General features: G+C 40.0%; 1 protein-coding gene across 1 annotated transcript in view; it reads right to left on the bottom strand.

Annotated features, from left to right (window-relative positions):
• Window positions 1-15,974, bottom strand: part of IQGAP2 (IQ motif containing GTPase activating protein 2) — a 264,054-nt gene that overhangs the window by 33,094 nt on the left and 214,986 nt on the right. The window contains exons 19-22 of the mRNA XM_010975017.3: window positions 15,144-15,215; window positions 14,420-14,489; window positions 10,606-10,814; window positions 2,649-2,798 (exon numbers count right to left, since the gene is read on the bottom strand). Coding sequence (XP_010973319.1) covers window positions 2,649-2,798; window positions 10,606-10,814; window positions 14,420-14,489; window positions 15,144-15,215 — 501 coding nt within the window. The remainder of the gene's footprint in view (window positions 1-2,648; window positions 2,799-10,605; window positions 10,815-14,419; window positions 14,490-15,143; window positions 15,216-15,974) is intronic.

The raw sequence follows: 15,974 nt of genomic DNA, 5'->3' as shown, positions 1-15,974 counted from the left end.
ATGACACATGAGATGAAGTATGTACACTTTACACCAGTCACCATTTGGAGCCACATGTTAAAATTTATCGTAGAGACACAGAAGAGAGAGGGGGTGGCCGAGAGATCTGGTATCCGAAGAGACAGGTAAGAATAGACCAAGGGCCCAGCTACATAGACTGCTCAAGGAGGATCAATGAGTGAAGAGAAGGAAACACATCCCATAGTCTGAGAGTAGAAAGGAAAAGAAAAGGACACATTTACACTTGGAGACAGTAGATGGCCATGATGTTTTAGAAGGAGTGAGCTGGGGAGATGAAGAGAGGGGTGAAGGTCAGGCTAATTGATGAGGGAAATGCTAACTGATAAGAAAAAAAAAAAAGGACAATTTAATACTAACTACTATATGTAAAGTAGATAACCAACAAGTTTCTTCTGTACAGCACAGGGAACTATGTTCAATAGCTTGTAGTAACCTATAATGAAAAAGATATGAAAAGGAATATATGTATGTCTATGTATGACTGAAACATTATGCTGTACACCAGAAACTGACACATTATAACTGACTATATTTCAATTAAAAAAAATAAAAGGACAATTTAAAAGCCTTGAGAGCTCTGCTGAGGATGGTCGAAGAGAGGTAGCACCAGGCTTCGTGGGAATGTGGTTTTTCTCCAATAGCTACACCAAGCAGATGGAGATGAGAAGAGAAAGAACAGTATTTACATTACAGAGAAATTTCACAGTCTGGCTCTTCATTTTCTGATGAGGAAAAAAAAATTTCCATACATGGAAACCGGTATTTATCTAATATACTCAAGCAGTTTGGCTTTAAAGTTTTTAAGAAAACCCAAATTCTAGTTTCATTTACCACTTGGATTTACTTTCAAGTTCGTAATGAATGGCTGAAATTTTATGATGCAGCAGCTCAGGACAACTTTTTCCTTAGACTTCCGGGGTGATTCTTTCCCCACACTAAGCATGTGGGATTATGAGAAAGGAAAATTACCCTAAAGCTGAAGAAGCCCACTCCTTATTCCTCTCAGATGACCATTTTAGGCTCATCCTGAAGAGACAAGCCCACAACAAAATCTACACTAGCTGACCTGCTGCTTCGGCTAACATTTCCAAGGGCGAGAGGGCTCCACACTGTTTCCTCACTGGTCTTGGGTTAACGTCATCAAAGAAGAGAGAAGAAAAGGTGAAGAAAAATACATGATTTCCTGACACTTCATTCGGTACAATGGTCATGCCCTGGTTCTATCCGTTTTGGATTGCTGAGGGACTAAAACTTGGTGGAATTACTCTAAGCACACCCTTGTGCTTTTTCTCCTTTCCGTTAGTGAGCCTCCACTTACATAACAGGGTAAACAATAGAAATCTGAGGCTGATGACTAAATTTTCACTTTCCCAAGTGACACAAATTCAATCAAAATGCAACACTAGAATACTAAATCCTAAGAAGCTTCATATAGTCAGAAGTTCATGGAAATCAAAAATGATAAATGCTGAAGATTAAACTTCCAACTGGTGGATGACTACTAACCTCATTTCAGCGGGGGAAAAAAAAAGCCTTCCCTGCCTAGCGGGAGCCCCCTTTCTTTCTGGAAAAGTAGCTGTTGTTAAGCAGCGGATTCAACAGACAAGTCTAAGTTTCAACATTTTTCCTTCTATGCTGCCACATCGTGGACATCTGGGGCACTACACCTGTTTTCCAATCTATTCCAAGTAGAGAATTCTCACGTCTACCAAAATTAATGTCTCTTCTCCCAGCGGGACTTAGCCACATCTCGTTTGTGGTTTGGGTAACGTGTTCTCTGTGCACCTAATGCCAGTGATGTCCTCAAGCAAGGATTCAAGCATCTCCAGGCTTTCATGAAATCACTGACAGCAAGGGTGGGGGGGGGGGAACGATGCCTGACTTTCAAAAAAGAACTGCTGATCCAGCTCTTTTGGGAAAGTTTTCCTGCTGAAGGGGAAACTTTGTTTCTACCTCTCACTATCGCTTCCTCTGTCTCCGTTGGGACTCATTGTCTGGGCTGGTAGGGCAGATGAGGTCAGTCAGTAATCAAACAAAACACAAACCGATCAGAGTCCAGCTGTAACCAGTTCAACTTAGTTCTCACCCACACTCTGGAAGCAATGGAAAATTACTGTTCATTTGGATCATAGTGATGCCACGGAAATAATGAAATAAAAAAATAAATCATATTTCCCTAATTCAAACTCTTTTCAAAAGAAGGGCAGGCTGGTTCTGGTACAGACCTGTTTTTCATATACTTTAATTTTTTCATGGGTGACAGCTCACGTTCCTATTAGATTTATACTGTTTTTACAGATAATTGTAGTATAATGTAGTCACGAAGGGCATGAATAAAGTCAGAAGTCAAACCACCGGGCTTCCTTGCTTTGCCATTTACTGGCTGTGTCTCAGTTTTCTCATATGTGATATGGGAATAACAGTAAGAATTATTTTCTGATGGTTCCCAAGTAGTAAGAATTAAACGAGATACTGTATGTAAAGCATCTAGACTAGCACTTGGTACTTAGTAGATGCTCAGAACACGTAAACTATTATAGCTTTAGCCTGGGAGAAGATCCTTTGTAAACCACGGACATGGAACACAGCATTTACCCAACACTCACAGTGAAAGAAATTGTTCTCACCTGTAAAAGATAGAAAAGCTGCTGATACGTTTCCAGTGTTTTTCTCCTCTCCTTACTCAAACTTTTGATCCCCTGGTTGTCAGTGTTATTCAGTATTTCCATTTCTCCACCTTTTTTCTTATTCAGTTTCGTTCTGTGTGAAATTACATCCTGGAAAAAATTTTATGAAATTACTACTTTTAACTCTAGTACTCAACTTCCTCCCCTCACAGACACCCTGAGACACACATTGTTGGAAAGACTGATTTTCCACATTTCCCTCATGAAAAAACAGAGGGGAGGACATCAAACAAATTAAGGAAATCCAGCTTGCAGGTGAATATTGTGTTCTCCAAAGCTGCGCACACTTGCCCGTAAGATGTAACAGAGGTCCCAAGACAATTCAATAGGGAGAGGATAGTCTTCTCAGCAAATGATTCTAGGACCACTGGATATCCAGGTTCAACGGAAAGAGGTCAGGCCCCTACCTCAACCCATAAACAAAAATTAACTCAAAAGAGATCAAAGAACCAAATGTAAAAGCTAAAACTGTAAAAGTCTTGAAAGGAAACCTAGGCAAAAACAGTTGTGATCCTGGATTAAGCAACGGCTACTTTTGGGGGTGTGTTTCATAGTCTATTTAATCACATTCCTCTTGATGGACAATTAGTTTCTTTACATTTTATTACTATTTCAAAGAGCGTGTAGTGAACCTTCTTGTATATGCATCTTTGTGCATGTGGGCACTGGTTTCTTAGATAAGACACCAAAAGCTCTCGTGACAAAAGAAAAAAATAGATAAGGAGGATTTCATAAAATTAAAACCTTTGTGCTTCAAAGAACATTATCAATAAAGTGAAAGACAGCCCACAGAATGAGAGAAAACATTTGCAAATCATTTATTGGATAAGAGGTTCGTATCCACAATGTACTTTAAAGAACTTCTACATCTCAAAAATAAAAAGACAAACCACCCAATAAAAAATGAGCAAAGAATTAAAAAAAATTTTGTATCTAAGTGAGTGAGTCTGAATGTCTCACTCACCTCATCCTATTCAGGCTTTATTTCATTTTTTCTTTTTTGGGGGGGAGAAGGCTAATTAGGTTTACTTATTTTACTCATTTATTTTTCAACAGAGGTACTGGGGATTGAACCCAGGACCTCATACATGCTAAGCATGCGCTCTACCACTGAGCTATATCTTCCCTACCTAGGCAAAGGATTTGAATAGACATTTTTCCACAGAGGATCTACAAATGGCTAATAAACACATGAAGAGACACTCAACACTATTAGTTATTTGGCAGTTCCTCAAAAGTTAAACACCAGTTACTATATGACCCAGCAATTTTGCTCTTAGGTATATACCCAAGAGAACTGAAAACATGTGTCCACACAAAAACATGTGCATGAACGCTCACTGCAGAATTACTCATACTAGCTGAAAAGAGGAAACAACTCAAATGTCCATCAACTGATAAATGGACAAAAAAAAGTGGTATATCCACATAATGGAATGCTATTTCTCAATAAACAGGAATAAAGATGACTGGATAAAGATGTGGTATATTTATACAATGGAATACTATTCAGCCATAAAAATCAACAACATAACGCCATTTGCAGCAACGTGGATGTTCCTGGAGAATGTCATTCTAAGTGAAATAAGCCAGAAAGAGAAAGAAAAATACCACGAGATGGCTCATATGTGCTAAAACAAAACAAAGCAAAACAAAACATAAATACAAAACATAAACAGACTCATAGACATAGAATACAAACTCGTGGTTGCCAAGGGAGTGGGGGGTGGGAAGGGACAGACTGGAATTTCAAAATGTAGAATAGATAAACAAGATTATACTGTATAGCACAGGGAAATGTATACAAGACCTTGTGGTAGCTCACAGCGGAAAAAAAAATGTGGCAATGAATATGTGTATGTTCACGTATAACTGAAAAATTGTGCTCTACACTGGAATTTGACATAACATTGTAAAATGACTATAACTCAATAAAAAATGTTACAAAAAAATGAACAAAGTCTAAAATAGCCTGCATGGAAAGCAGTGTCTTCCAGGCATAGCCAAGTATTGCTTTAAAAAAGAAATGAACCTTGGAGAAGAATTTGAGAATATGTGGAGAGTGTACTGATGATAGACGGTAACTGACAGAAAGTGGAAGAGTAGATTCAAATTATGATATGCTCAGTGAAGTATGTGGTTAAACTTCTGTACAATCACCACGTATTAGTTATGTCCTTGGGCAATGTACTTAACCTACCTGTGTCTTAAAATCCTCATTGCAAAATTAGGATAAAGAGAGCTGCTTTGTAAAAAAAAAAGAATAAAGTACTAATTCATGCTACAGCTTGGGTGAACCTCAGAAACACTATGCTAAGTATAAGAAGCTGGTCACAGCAGACCACATACTGTGTGATTTTATCGAGACAAAATATCCAGAAGAGGCAAATCTACAAAGACAGAAAGGAGATTAAAGTTTGCTGTGACTGGGAGTTGGAGTGGATGGGCAGTGACTATTAATTAATATGGGTGTTTTTTCTTTAGTTTTTAAAATTGAAGTGTTATTCACATACTATAAAATTCATCCTTTTAAAGAATACAATTCAGTGCTGTCCAGTATAGTCACGAGGTTGTGTAACCATCACCACGATCTCATTCCAGAACACTGTCTTTGGGGTTTCTTTTTTGGGATGAATGCTCTGGAGTCAGAGAGAAGTGATGGTTGCACAATTTTGGGAATATATTCAACACCACTAAGTTGTAACCTTTAAGAGATGAATCATATCTTTTCAACTGATAAAAGCAATCACAAAAAAAATCTGCAGTGTAGAAATTAATTAGAGATGGATTATTTAACAAAATTAAGTTTTGCTTCCTGCCCCTCCCCCATCATGCCCCTTTAACCATTTATAGGGAATCTTGGAAAATGGGTGGCTGAAAACATTGTCAAGGGGTTACCTCAGGCTACTGTGTCCCCTTCAGGGGCTTAAAGGGTCATGAACAAGAGTAGGTCCTTTACGAGGACATGTCTACCAAACATTTTTATGGAGACCCACAGTAAAAAATATAGTTGAGGTCTTTATTTGATACACACTCCCCCACACACTTACTGCTGGGACACACTCTTATTTTCAGTTGGCTTTCATTCTATTCCTTTTGTTGTTGTTGTTGTTGTTTTGGTGGGGGGAGGAGGTAATTCGGTTTATTAACTTATTAATTTTAATGGAGGTACTAGGGATTGAACCCAGGACTTCACCCATGTTAAGCACACACTCTACCACCGAGCTGTACCCTCCCCACCCCCTATTCTATTCCATTTTTAAAGACTGCCGACGTGACACACTAAACTGGCTTCATGACCCGCTAATGGTACATGACTGACATGAAAGCCACAGCTTTAGAATGCCTCCTCTGCTCCTTAACACTGGGACACTGCCCCACAGAGCAGGTGGCAAGAAAGTGGTTTTTCCTACAGCTTCTTCCATCTGCTTCCCTGAGCTCTTAGCCCGTCCTGTTTGCAGCCAGTATCAGGATGCTCTACCACTGCTCCTGACTGGGGGCCTGCCAGGCACTGCAGGCAACACACGCTTTGCTGTCCATGTACTGTTGGCCATCGGGCATCCCCGCCCCCTGTCCACCAAATGCCAGCGGGGTTCTCCTAGTCATTTTCACAACAAAAAAGGTGCCTGTCCCCATTTCTAACTATCCCCAGGGCTGAGAACTGCTGTATAGGACAAGCTCGAAATCTGCCTGCCTCCAGCAGCCCCTTCTCCTATAGCTGGGGTCAGCCCATGCGTAGGGGAAAAACCCCTGGAGCCCCGAGGTTAGACAGTTCCACGTGGTTGCTTATATCCATTGCCTTCTGGGTCTATGACTTCATTCTCTCTCATTCTCAGCTTAGAGAGGCAACCTTGACTTCATTGACTTCTGTTCCCCTGTTTATTGAGATGAAGAGGGGAATCTGATTTGCCTTTCTATAGAAATTTTTAAAAGGTGACATTTCCCCCCTTATTTCACAAGTATGTAAAGTACATTCAAGATGAAGAAAGGAAGTGTAGTTATCTCCAGATGGAGTTGAAGGAGAAGCCTAGGCAGCCAGTGGCCTGACAGCCTTAGCTACAAGAAGTCTGAAGCTATCACTAGACTACCCAGCTTACAGTTCCACTGAACCCAGGTGTCTCCTCTTCAAATAACTGGTGACATGGAGATCATTCAGTTCCCTCAAATGCATGGAATACATTGATTATCTTGATATTAAATATATAGAGGAAAAAACTTGGTATTTTCAACCTCCCCATCAGTGCTCCTCTGCCTAACTATTTTCAATGGAAGTTGCTCTGGAAACTGGAGACTTTTCCTTCGTTTTGCTGTAGACTTCATCTTTAGGATAATGCTTTGTGACATACACAGAAGACGAGAACATGGGGTGCCAAGAAAGCTCTGGCGCAGAACAAAATTCCTTTGCATTATTAATAGATTTGGTGAAGACGGGACAGGAAGGGTCATGGAGGAAAGGAAATAGCAGAGTCAAATGCTGAGCCCTGGAGGGGAAGGCGGGAGGGGAAAGCGAGCAGCTGTGCAGAGGGAACAGTCTGTCTACTGGAGATCTGAGGGCAGAGCCACGCACTTGAACGTGCTAAGTCTGTCTTCCCTCTTTCCCGTGAAAGGACACCTGGCTCACAGAAGCTCTGGTGTGAACGGAGGTTTGCTTTGGGAGTCTTGAAAGGGACAAAGGCCAACCCACACAGGGGTTCCAAAGAGAGGCACATGCTTTTTATTAATAGAAATTTAGTGTCCTCTATTTTTATCTATAAATTTTGAACATTTGAGGAATACCGGTTTGAAGGAGCAACAGTATTTAACTTGTTGATAATATTCCCGCATCTCGATGTTGCCCTAATTGCCACCATCTTTCCCCACCCAGGGTAACAGGGTATCTGCATGCAGGTAGTATGCTACAGTATACACACTTTTGGAGAAGGTGTGGACTGGTACAAATGGCTTGGGCTTTGGGGTCATAAAAGTATGGGTATCTGCAAAGCATGATAAGCTTTTGACCTTGCTCTCCAAGACTCAGCTTCCTTAAAACCTATAAAGTGGGCTAAAGAATAGCATTCACTGAGTTGCTGTGAAGATTAAAAACAATCCATGAAAAACACTAGCACATCTTCCAGCAAGAAAACAAGGCTCAGAGAGGTTAAGGAGCATGCCCAAGGAACATGCTAATATAAGCAGTGAAGTGGTGAAATTAAGAAAATTACATGAATTTCAGTTCTGGGTTTCAGGCAGCGCCAGCCTGCAAGTCTGCACTTACATGACACGTCACACTCATCAGTGGGAATTTTAGCAATTCAAGATTAACTTCAATTTCTACTTAGGTTTTCCCTCAAGCTAGTTTGCGTCTATACCTTTCTTCCTCCCTAGTCCTCCAAGAAACTTCGACTTCAACTACTGTCTCTGTTTCTAAACCTTTCCTTTTGCCTAAAACCAGCATTAGCCACCTCACTCGCCCCCTAACTGTCTGAGGTCTCTAGAAGGAATGCCAGCTTTAAAGAACTGTAAGACACACAGTTACTAGAGAGACCTAGAGTTGCGAAGAACTAAGATACTTCTTTTTAAAATCTTTTTATTCATTTAACTTTTTAAAGGGGGGAGGTAATTAGGCTTGTTTGTTTGTTTGTTTATTTAAATGGAGGTACTGGGGATTGAATCCAGGACCTCAAGCGTGCTAAGCAGGCACTCTACCCCTGAGCTATACCCTCCCCTCAATAATCTTTTTTTCCCACTTAACACATGCTGGTTGTTTAAAACATAAGTTTCCAGAAGATTAATTCTATCATGCAAAGAAAAATCACTTAATTTTTTTTCCTTTTAGCTTAAGAGTATCTATTTTTTATAATAAAGGAACTCAAACTGTTTTACTTACTATTTTCTTCTCCATTATACTGCAAACCTTTCCCCGTTCTTAAATATTCTTCAGAAAAGTTATTTTTAGTGGCTGTGTAACATAGACATTAGGCTGTTCTACTGTCCTCTGTTGTTTTTTGGGTTTGGGTTGTTTCCCATTATTTCACTACTATAAATAAAGCTTCATCTGCACTGTTCTTATCATCAAACCAAAAATGCTGCTATCAATGATAAGACCAAAGAGTACACATTTGATAATCATTAGTTTAACTTCTAATCAGTGTTTGATAAATACTTGGTGCTTGAAAATATGAGTTAAAAAATTAACTTTGTTTCACAAAGCTCTCAGTAATGCTTTAAAAACATCTTTAACATTCATAAAGATCTGAAAATCTGCCACAAACTATATATTTCTACTATTTACTCTTTTGCAACTAAGCCTTTATTTTAAAAGGCAAGGCATTTCCTGTTTACAACTTTATGGAAGGAGGGCAAAACAGCTGTTTAAGGCTATAAAAGGCATTCTCTGAAGGACCTTCTGGAATACGTTATACTTTAAATGTTTTCATGTGTGTCAAAGAATACAAATGCTTATTCTTTTTCGGTTAATGGAGGTACTGGGGATTGAACCCAGGACCTCATGCATGCTAACCATACAGTCTACCACTGAGCTATATTCCCAACCCCCTACAAACACATTTATTTAAAAAAAGACTCAAGTACTATTGTTTTTTTGGATTAAAAAAAAATGAAAGTAAGGTTAAATGCAGAACATTCAAATTGTAGTTTTATTTCTTAATGTTTAGAAAAGATGATCATTTCCTCGGCAAGGAAATAATGACTCCTTATTTTCTCTGCATTGTTTGCTGGTATCTGTGTGAGGACTGGAGACAAGGGTCTCTTAGCTGGTAGCCTCCCATGCCTGCCCATCTCCTAGTTTTCCAGAACCTCACCGGAAGTTGGCTTTCTACCTCTGACCCAGGGAGGTCTTCTCCAAATATCCAGAAGGTCAGCTTCCCCCACCCTGACCTATCAGTTCTCTGAAAGTTGACGTGGCATAGGAACAGAGACGTAGAGAGAGGTTTTACCCTAGAAATCTCCCCTTCTTGGGTAAAAATGACTTTTCACGTGGTTTTAGGGACCTCTGACATCGGCAGGTTTCTCATAATATAAAACTACTGCATTATTTATTTAGGGGCTGTTATTTGGGAAACGCCACCCTGTAGGGGTCATTCTGGAAATGTGTGTGGGGAGGTTAACATCTTATTGATTGGAGGGAGTGGGGGATGAGAGATGCTCTACTGTCCTGCTGTTTGTAGGATGGTCCTGTGTACATAATTGTCTACATCTTGCATGGCTGGATTTCTTAATGTCCTGCTGGTCATTTATGCAGGTCAAAATTCTGTATGTAATTGCTTGAGCCTAGAATCTAACCATTTTACACATAAGCACAATATATATCCCTTACAATTTTAGTATAAACTTAATTTCCTAGGACAGCAGTTCCATGTCAAGTGGCAGGGGTGGGGGGAAGACCACACTTGGCTTATTCTGAATGTCACAAAGAGCTGGTCTTCACTTTGGAAAATGAACTTGTGGGCAGTTCCACCATCCACCTGACTGGGCTCACCTGAATCTCCGTCAGCGGGTATTCTGTGAAGAGGCCCAAATCTCGGGTGACTTCATCACACCCTCTTACCATTGTGGGCCCATGTATTTTCATATTGAAATAGGCATTTTTTACTACAAATTAATTTCTTTTTATTTCTCTTTTCTATTTATAGAAGGGCTTTAGTCTTGTTATGAAGATACAGTTGTAAGTAGGTTTTATTTCATGTAAATTTCCCTTCTGGATGGTACCAAACGTTATAAAAGGGGGGCATAGAATTTTGCAGCTCTTAGAACCATTCAGTGGTAATAAAAATGGTAAACAGACTTTGGACCACTCCTTCTGGACTCCAGGTGAGCTGAGCTGAACCCAGGTATTGTGGGCAAATAGATGAGCATCTTCTCTGTTCTAAGAGCCAAGAGTCCCACGAACCCCACTGACCTCCAGCGTGATCCTGTTCTTCACCAGGAGCCCAATCTTAATGTCCATCAGGTTCAGGTCTTTCTCAAGCTGCTGATTGCCCCTGATCTTGGTCACCACCTCTTCCCTTAATCGTGCTACCTCCAGCTCCTCCTGGAAATCCAAGTCACTTTGGTCCAACAGGTGTACAAATTTGCGGATTACTGTTAATGGTGGGTTTTCGGAGCCAACTGCAAGGAAAGGAAAGGCATGCTTTAACTGGATATGTTTGAAATGATCATCAATAGGAAAGAAACCAGGTCTTTCAATAAAGCATCGCCAGAAAAATATAGCAATGGAAGTACCTGGTCTCCGGGGTGAATCATTGTGACTCATGTAAAATCTGGACAAGGAAACTGATCATATAAATAAATGCACGCCTCTGATAACGTCTGGCCTCACTATTTCCCCAGTATCTAACACTCGTTTATCAGCTCTCTCTTTCACTGCTCCCAGGACGCACGCACCGAGGAGATAGTTCTATCTGTCTGTGACTTATGGATGAGGAACCTGGGAAAGAATGCTAATGTGAGTTGTCTTGGCTCTGAGAGCTTGTGGCCGAGCCAGATAAGAGATTTCTGTTCTTGTTGCAGGAAGCAGAAAGTGTTTTTTCTCAGCTCAAAAACCTTGGGGAAGGAGCAGGAACTAGGTGAAAGGTGAATTAGAAAAGGTCAGTGAGGGGAGAACTATGAGGCCCAAGAGGAGCCAACGGAATGACCACTGGAACACATGTTCTACTTGGCAGAAATAAAGCACGTTTAGAAATTGAAACTAGGTCACTGTCCTTTCATCATGGACAAGGAAGGCACTCAAGAGCCAAGAGACCAGGCTCAGTGGCTGTTAAGTGTATCCGTATCAATTCTACAAGGGCTTTCCCTAGTGCTTTCAACTCTAATGATGCTTTAATCCCCTGGCACTCTGACTTGGGGGGAAAATTTTTTTTAAGGTGTTTAGTGAGATCTACTCTGGGTAAACTCTAAAAATAAACTATCTGAACCTTCAGTGATGAATGATTAGATACAGTGATACAAAGATGACTTGAGAGAGCCCAGTCCAGTGGTGGTAACCTCAATAACCATCCTCTCCTTTACCTCGAAGGCCCTACTCAAGCTTCCTTTTACTTCCAGTTTGGCTCTGCGGTGTTCTGACTCTCCAGGAATAAAGAGTTCAGCTGACAACACAGACAATGAACAGCATGAAGCCAGCAGGAACAACCAAATCTAGAGTCATCGGTAGTACTGATGTGCCACTTCTGATGGTCTTTCTTGGCAGTGGTCAAGGAAAAGCCTTAGGAAGCTTCAGAGGTTCAGTTCTGCCTCCAGGCTGCAGAATCTATGAGATAATAATACCTCATTTCCACTAGATTCCAAGTTATCTTGGGTCACACATGGACCATTTGTTTCCTGATCCATGGAGCATGTGTGAATTTATTTTCCTTCTACTTCAGCAAGGATATTGCTGGTGACATGACCACTTCAGAAACAGCCTAAGCCACACACCGTTCCTGTAGCTCATTCATGCAGCACAGCTGAGACCATCTCATCTGTGTCTAAAGTTCTCTCCCCTGCTCCTAAGGACTGTGTAGCCTTTTATGTGCTAGTAGGCCTGGTAGAAACAAATTAATATTTTAGCTTTACTAATCATTCTGACTCCAATTTAGTCGTTCCTCTATCAACAGTCAGCTTTTTGGCATCTTTGTGATACCTTCGCACCACTTTGTGGTCCTTTCATTTCAGGGAATTGCACGACTTTACAGTCAGCCCTTAAAAGCAGCCACGTTACAGCTCCAGCAACTTCCAAACCTGAATACGTTCAATGCCCTTCCAGAAGGAATGGGTGAAAATGGATGACGACAGACTAAGAAAAGTGATCTATTTTTCAGCTTAAATAAATGCCTTAGTTTTATGACTCCATGTCTTAGTTTTATGCTTAGTTTTCTCAGTTCAGCTTAAAGATGCTGAACTGAGAACGAGGTGAGAATTTACAGCTCGGTCACCACAAAGCCACCCTATTTGCTAAAGCCCAGAGAAGCTCTGATCAAACTTATTCACTAACATAGTTTCCATCTGCCTTTTACGTTTTAACAGGGAATCACCTAGATTTCTTAATTGGAATTTCTTTTATCTTTGTAACTAAATACATTTCTAAAAAAAGTAAGTGAGTGACAAGCATCACCACAGGTAACCACAAAAACACGCCTCCTAGAAGGAAATGAAAAGCAGCCTGTGTTCATCCGGAAGATTTACCCTTAAATTACCTATTTTAGTAATGTTAGGGCTCAGAAAACAAACCCTCTATTCAGCCTCCTTGCAAAATATTGAAGACATCTGCACCTGACAGATGAAGCCCATCAATTCCAAAGTGGAGCCGCGTGGCCTTGAAAGACCAGTGACCTTTCCTCAGTTTGTGTGCTGAATTCTGGAATCTAGTGGAACGAGGTGTGTCCAGTGGATTCCATAGGCTCAAGGCAGAACCTGGCCTCTGAGGCTTCCTGAGACTTTTCTTTACCAAGTAGCAGGGAAGAGGTTTCCTGGGCCATACACTTCACCCTATAACTCAGACAGGGTTTAGAAAATAAAGGGTGTGGGCAGAACTACTTACTAGGCACTGTGCTAGGAATAGTACTAAACAGTTCTTTATTTCTTCCAAGGAATAAAAATATGAAACAAGGCAGTCAGAGAGAACATAATGCCACTTTCATCACGAAAATACACAATGTGTGTGTGGTTTTTTTTTGCCCTCTCAAAACTAATCTTGAATGATCTAAATACGTTAAGAATTTGAGCAGTACTAATAAACCCATCAGCAAGCTCTGCTACACTTAATCTAGGACACACCCTTTATCACACATTCATGTGATAATTAGAATATTAAAAATCAAGCATATAAAGAATGATCTTCACTACGTAAAAAAAAAAATAACAAACATATGCAGAGTTGGGACTGAAAAAGAGCACAAAATGTGAATGCTATTTCTGGGTGATTTTTCTTTTATTTTGCTGTTTTCAAACTTTCTACAAGTGGCATATACTAGTATTATAAGAAAGAAAAATTTAAAAACCATAGGTACTGCGAGAAGTCCAGAGTGAAATTACAGGAAGATGTCTGTAAGTTATCTTTACGAGATGAAACGATGTGCTTTTCCCCTTCTTACTCGTATTTCCAAATTTCTTATATGACTGTTTTATTCTTAAAATGAGAGGAAAAAATCATCGGCCACTAATACATTAAACAGTATTCAAATACATGTTTATTTTCTAGCTAACTCTTAGGGGTTAGATTCCTGAGTTTAGCTCAAATTTAATATAAAAATATCAGCATTTATGCTGACTCCATTTTTTTCTAATTGAGGTAGTCAATTTACAATGTTGTGTTAGTTTCAGGTGTATGACAAAGTGGTTTGGTTATATATATGTATGTGATATACATACTCTTTTTCAGATTCCTTTCCATTATAGGTTTATTACAAGATAGTTTCCTTTGCTATATAGTAGGACCTTGTTGGTCCATTTTATATATAGTAGTGTGTCTCTGTTAATCCCAAACTCCTAATTTATCCCCCTCCCAAGTCCATTCTTTTTGAAGAAGTCCTATCTACTCCACTTAGACAGAAAGGCCCATCTCCTGTCATCCCGTTGTGTACTGGTTCAGAACCTGAGGCCTGAGATGGTCAAAACCTATTGGAAATCATGGGCATCTTCTATCCTTGGAGCAGCCACTGAAGTGACTCAGATGGAGAGAACGTGTCCTTGCCGGGTTTATAAGGGCTACTTTGTTTCAGAATGCTCCCACTTACCCAGTGTTTTGTAGTCATCTCTAGCTTTGTTTGCTCTCAACAGAGACTGTATTTTCACAATTTCATTGCTCTGCAAAAGAATAAGACCAGTCATGACCTTCCAGAGTTCCATCTACTCCACTACTTTAAAATTTAGACCTATTGAAGAACAGACACTATTTAGAACTGACAGTATTTAGAAATGGCGTTTTCAATGTTTATTTTTGCATTCCCTTTGAAGAAAGGGTCAGATAAGTTAGCTAAAAGTATAACCAGGATTGCAAAGGGACTGTTTAAATAAAGACGTCTAAAAAGGGAAAAGAATTTTACCACCAAACATAGATGGTCCAATCTATGTCCACATATCTGTTCTTTAAAGATCTTGAAAAAATTCCTCTTTTGGGCTTCTATTTAAATTACTCAGTTAGCAACAATAAAAACTTTATGAGCCAGTTTTGGAACAGCCTTCATTAGAATCTTTTCTCTTTGGCATCACTAGGCTCACACCACTTTTCCCTCATGCCTTTCCTATCCAGTCTTGGATGGTACAATCTCACTCTGAATATAAGTTATGAATAAAAAAATGCGAGAAGCCTCCAAAAATTACCGTATTGAGTTTTACAACCTGTACTTTCCTCCTAGTGTTCGATTCTACCATTTAAAAATCATTTGATGCTAACATTCAACAAAGTATTCATTTAGTTCATTCTCAGTCAGGAGAAAAATCCACACATGTGTCTCTTACATGATCTCTGAAATACTGCAGTCGTGAGAGGTAATTCTTCCGTGCTGTTACCATCCGGAACCAGGACTGAATCTAAAAACCAGTCACACAGAGAAATCAGAGCAATTATCAAACAACTTTTAATATCACTTTATGCAGTCTTTCTAAAAAAAATAGCATTATTTTATTTGATTGAAAAAAGTAAAAATTAGCAGCCTACTGAATAGTAAACATCTAACGCCCAATATTCATCTCCTACTTCTTTCCTTGCTTTTTCTCCTAGGGGTTCAGAACTTTTTACATGCAATGGTGGGGAAGGTAATATGGCTCTTTGTACCATTTTGCTTTAATCTTAATAAGTAGAAGCCAAGCAGGTAAAGCATTTTGCTAAGAGTTGCAATGGGTCAGGGATCAAACTAAACTAAGACCAGGGTTGCTCTCAACATCCCTTAAATGCACCCAATATTCTTCAGGTCTTTCCAGGAAAATATTTCAAGAGGTCTCATGAGGGACCAACTGTGACCCACAGTTTTCTGAGAGAAGAGGCATGTGTTTCATGGTGAGCACAGGACATCTTTTCATTCAGGAGCTAATAATGCACAATGGGGTCTAGACCATGTCATCTCGGTCTTCACAGTTTCAAGTCTTAATGAATCTCATCTATTCCCATCTCTCTTCAGCCCTCCTCTTCTTTCATCTGGATTTCCAAGTTGTTACAAGTTCACAGCTGTACAGTCCTTTGGATTTCGGCTCTGGGAGCGTGGGCACCACAGTGCCTGTTCTTTCTCTAAGCTCGGAGCAGCCCGCCTCAGGGGAAGCTGGGTCAGACGGCCCACCACCCACATACAGCCC

This window comes from Camelus dromedarius, chromosome 3, assembly GCF_036321535.1.
Source record: "Camelus dromedarius isolate mCamDro1 chromosome 3, mCamDro1.pat, whole genome shotgun sequence".
Taxonomy (NCBI): Eukaryota; Metazoa; Chordata; class Mammalia; order Artiodactyla; family Camelidae; genus Camelus; species Camelus dromedarius.
Note: the sequence above shows the minus strand (reverse complement) of the source record. Positions and strands in the feature narration are given on the sequence as shown.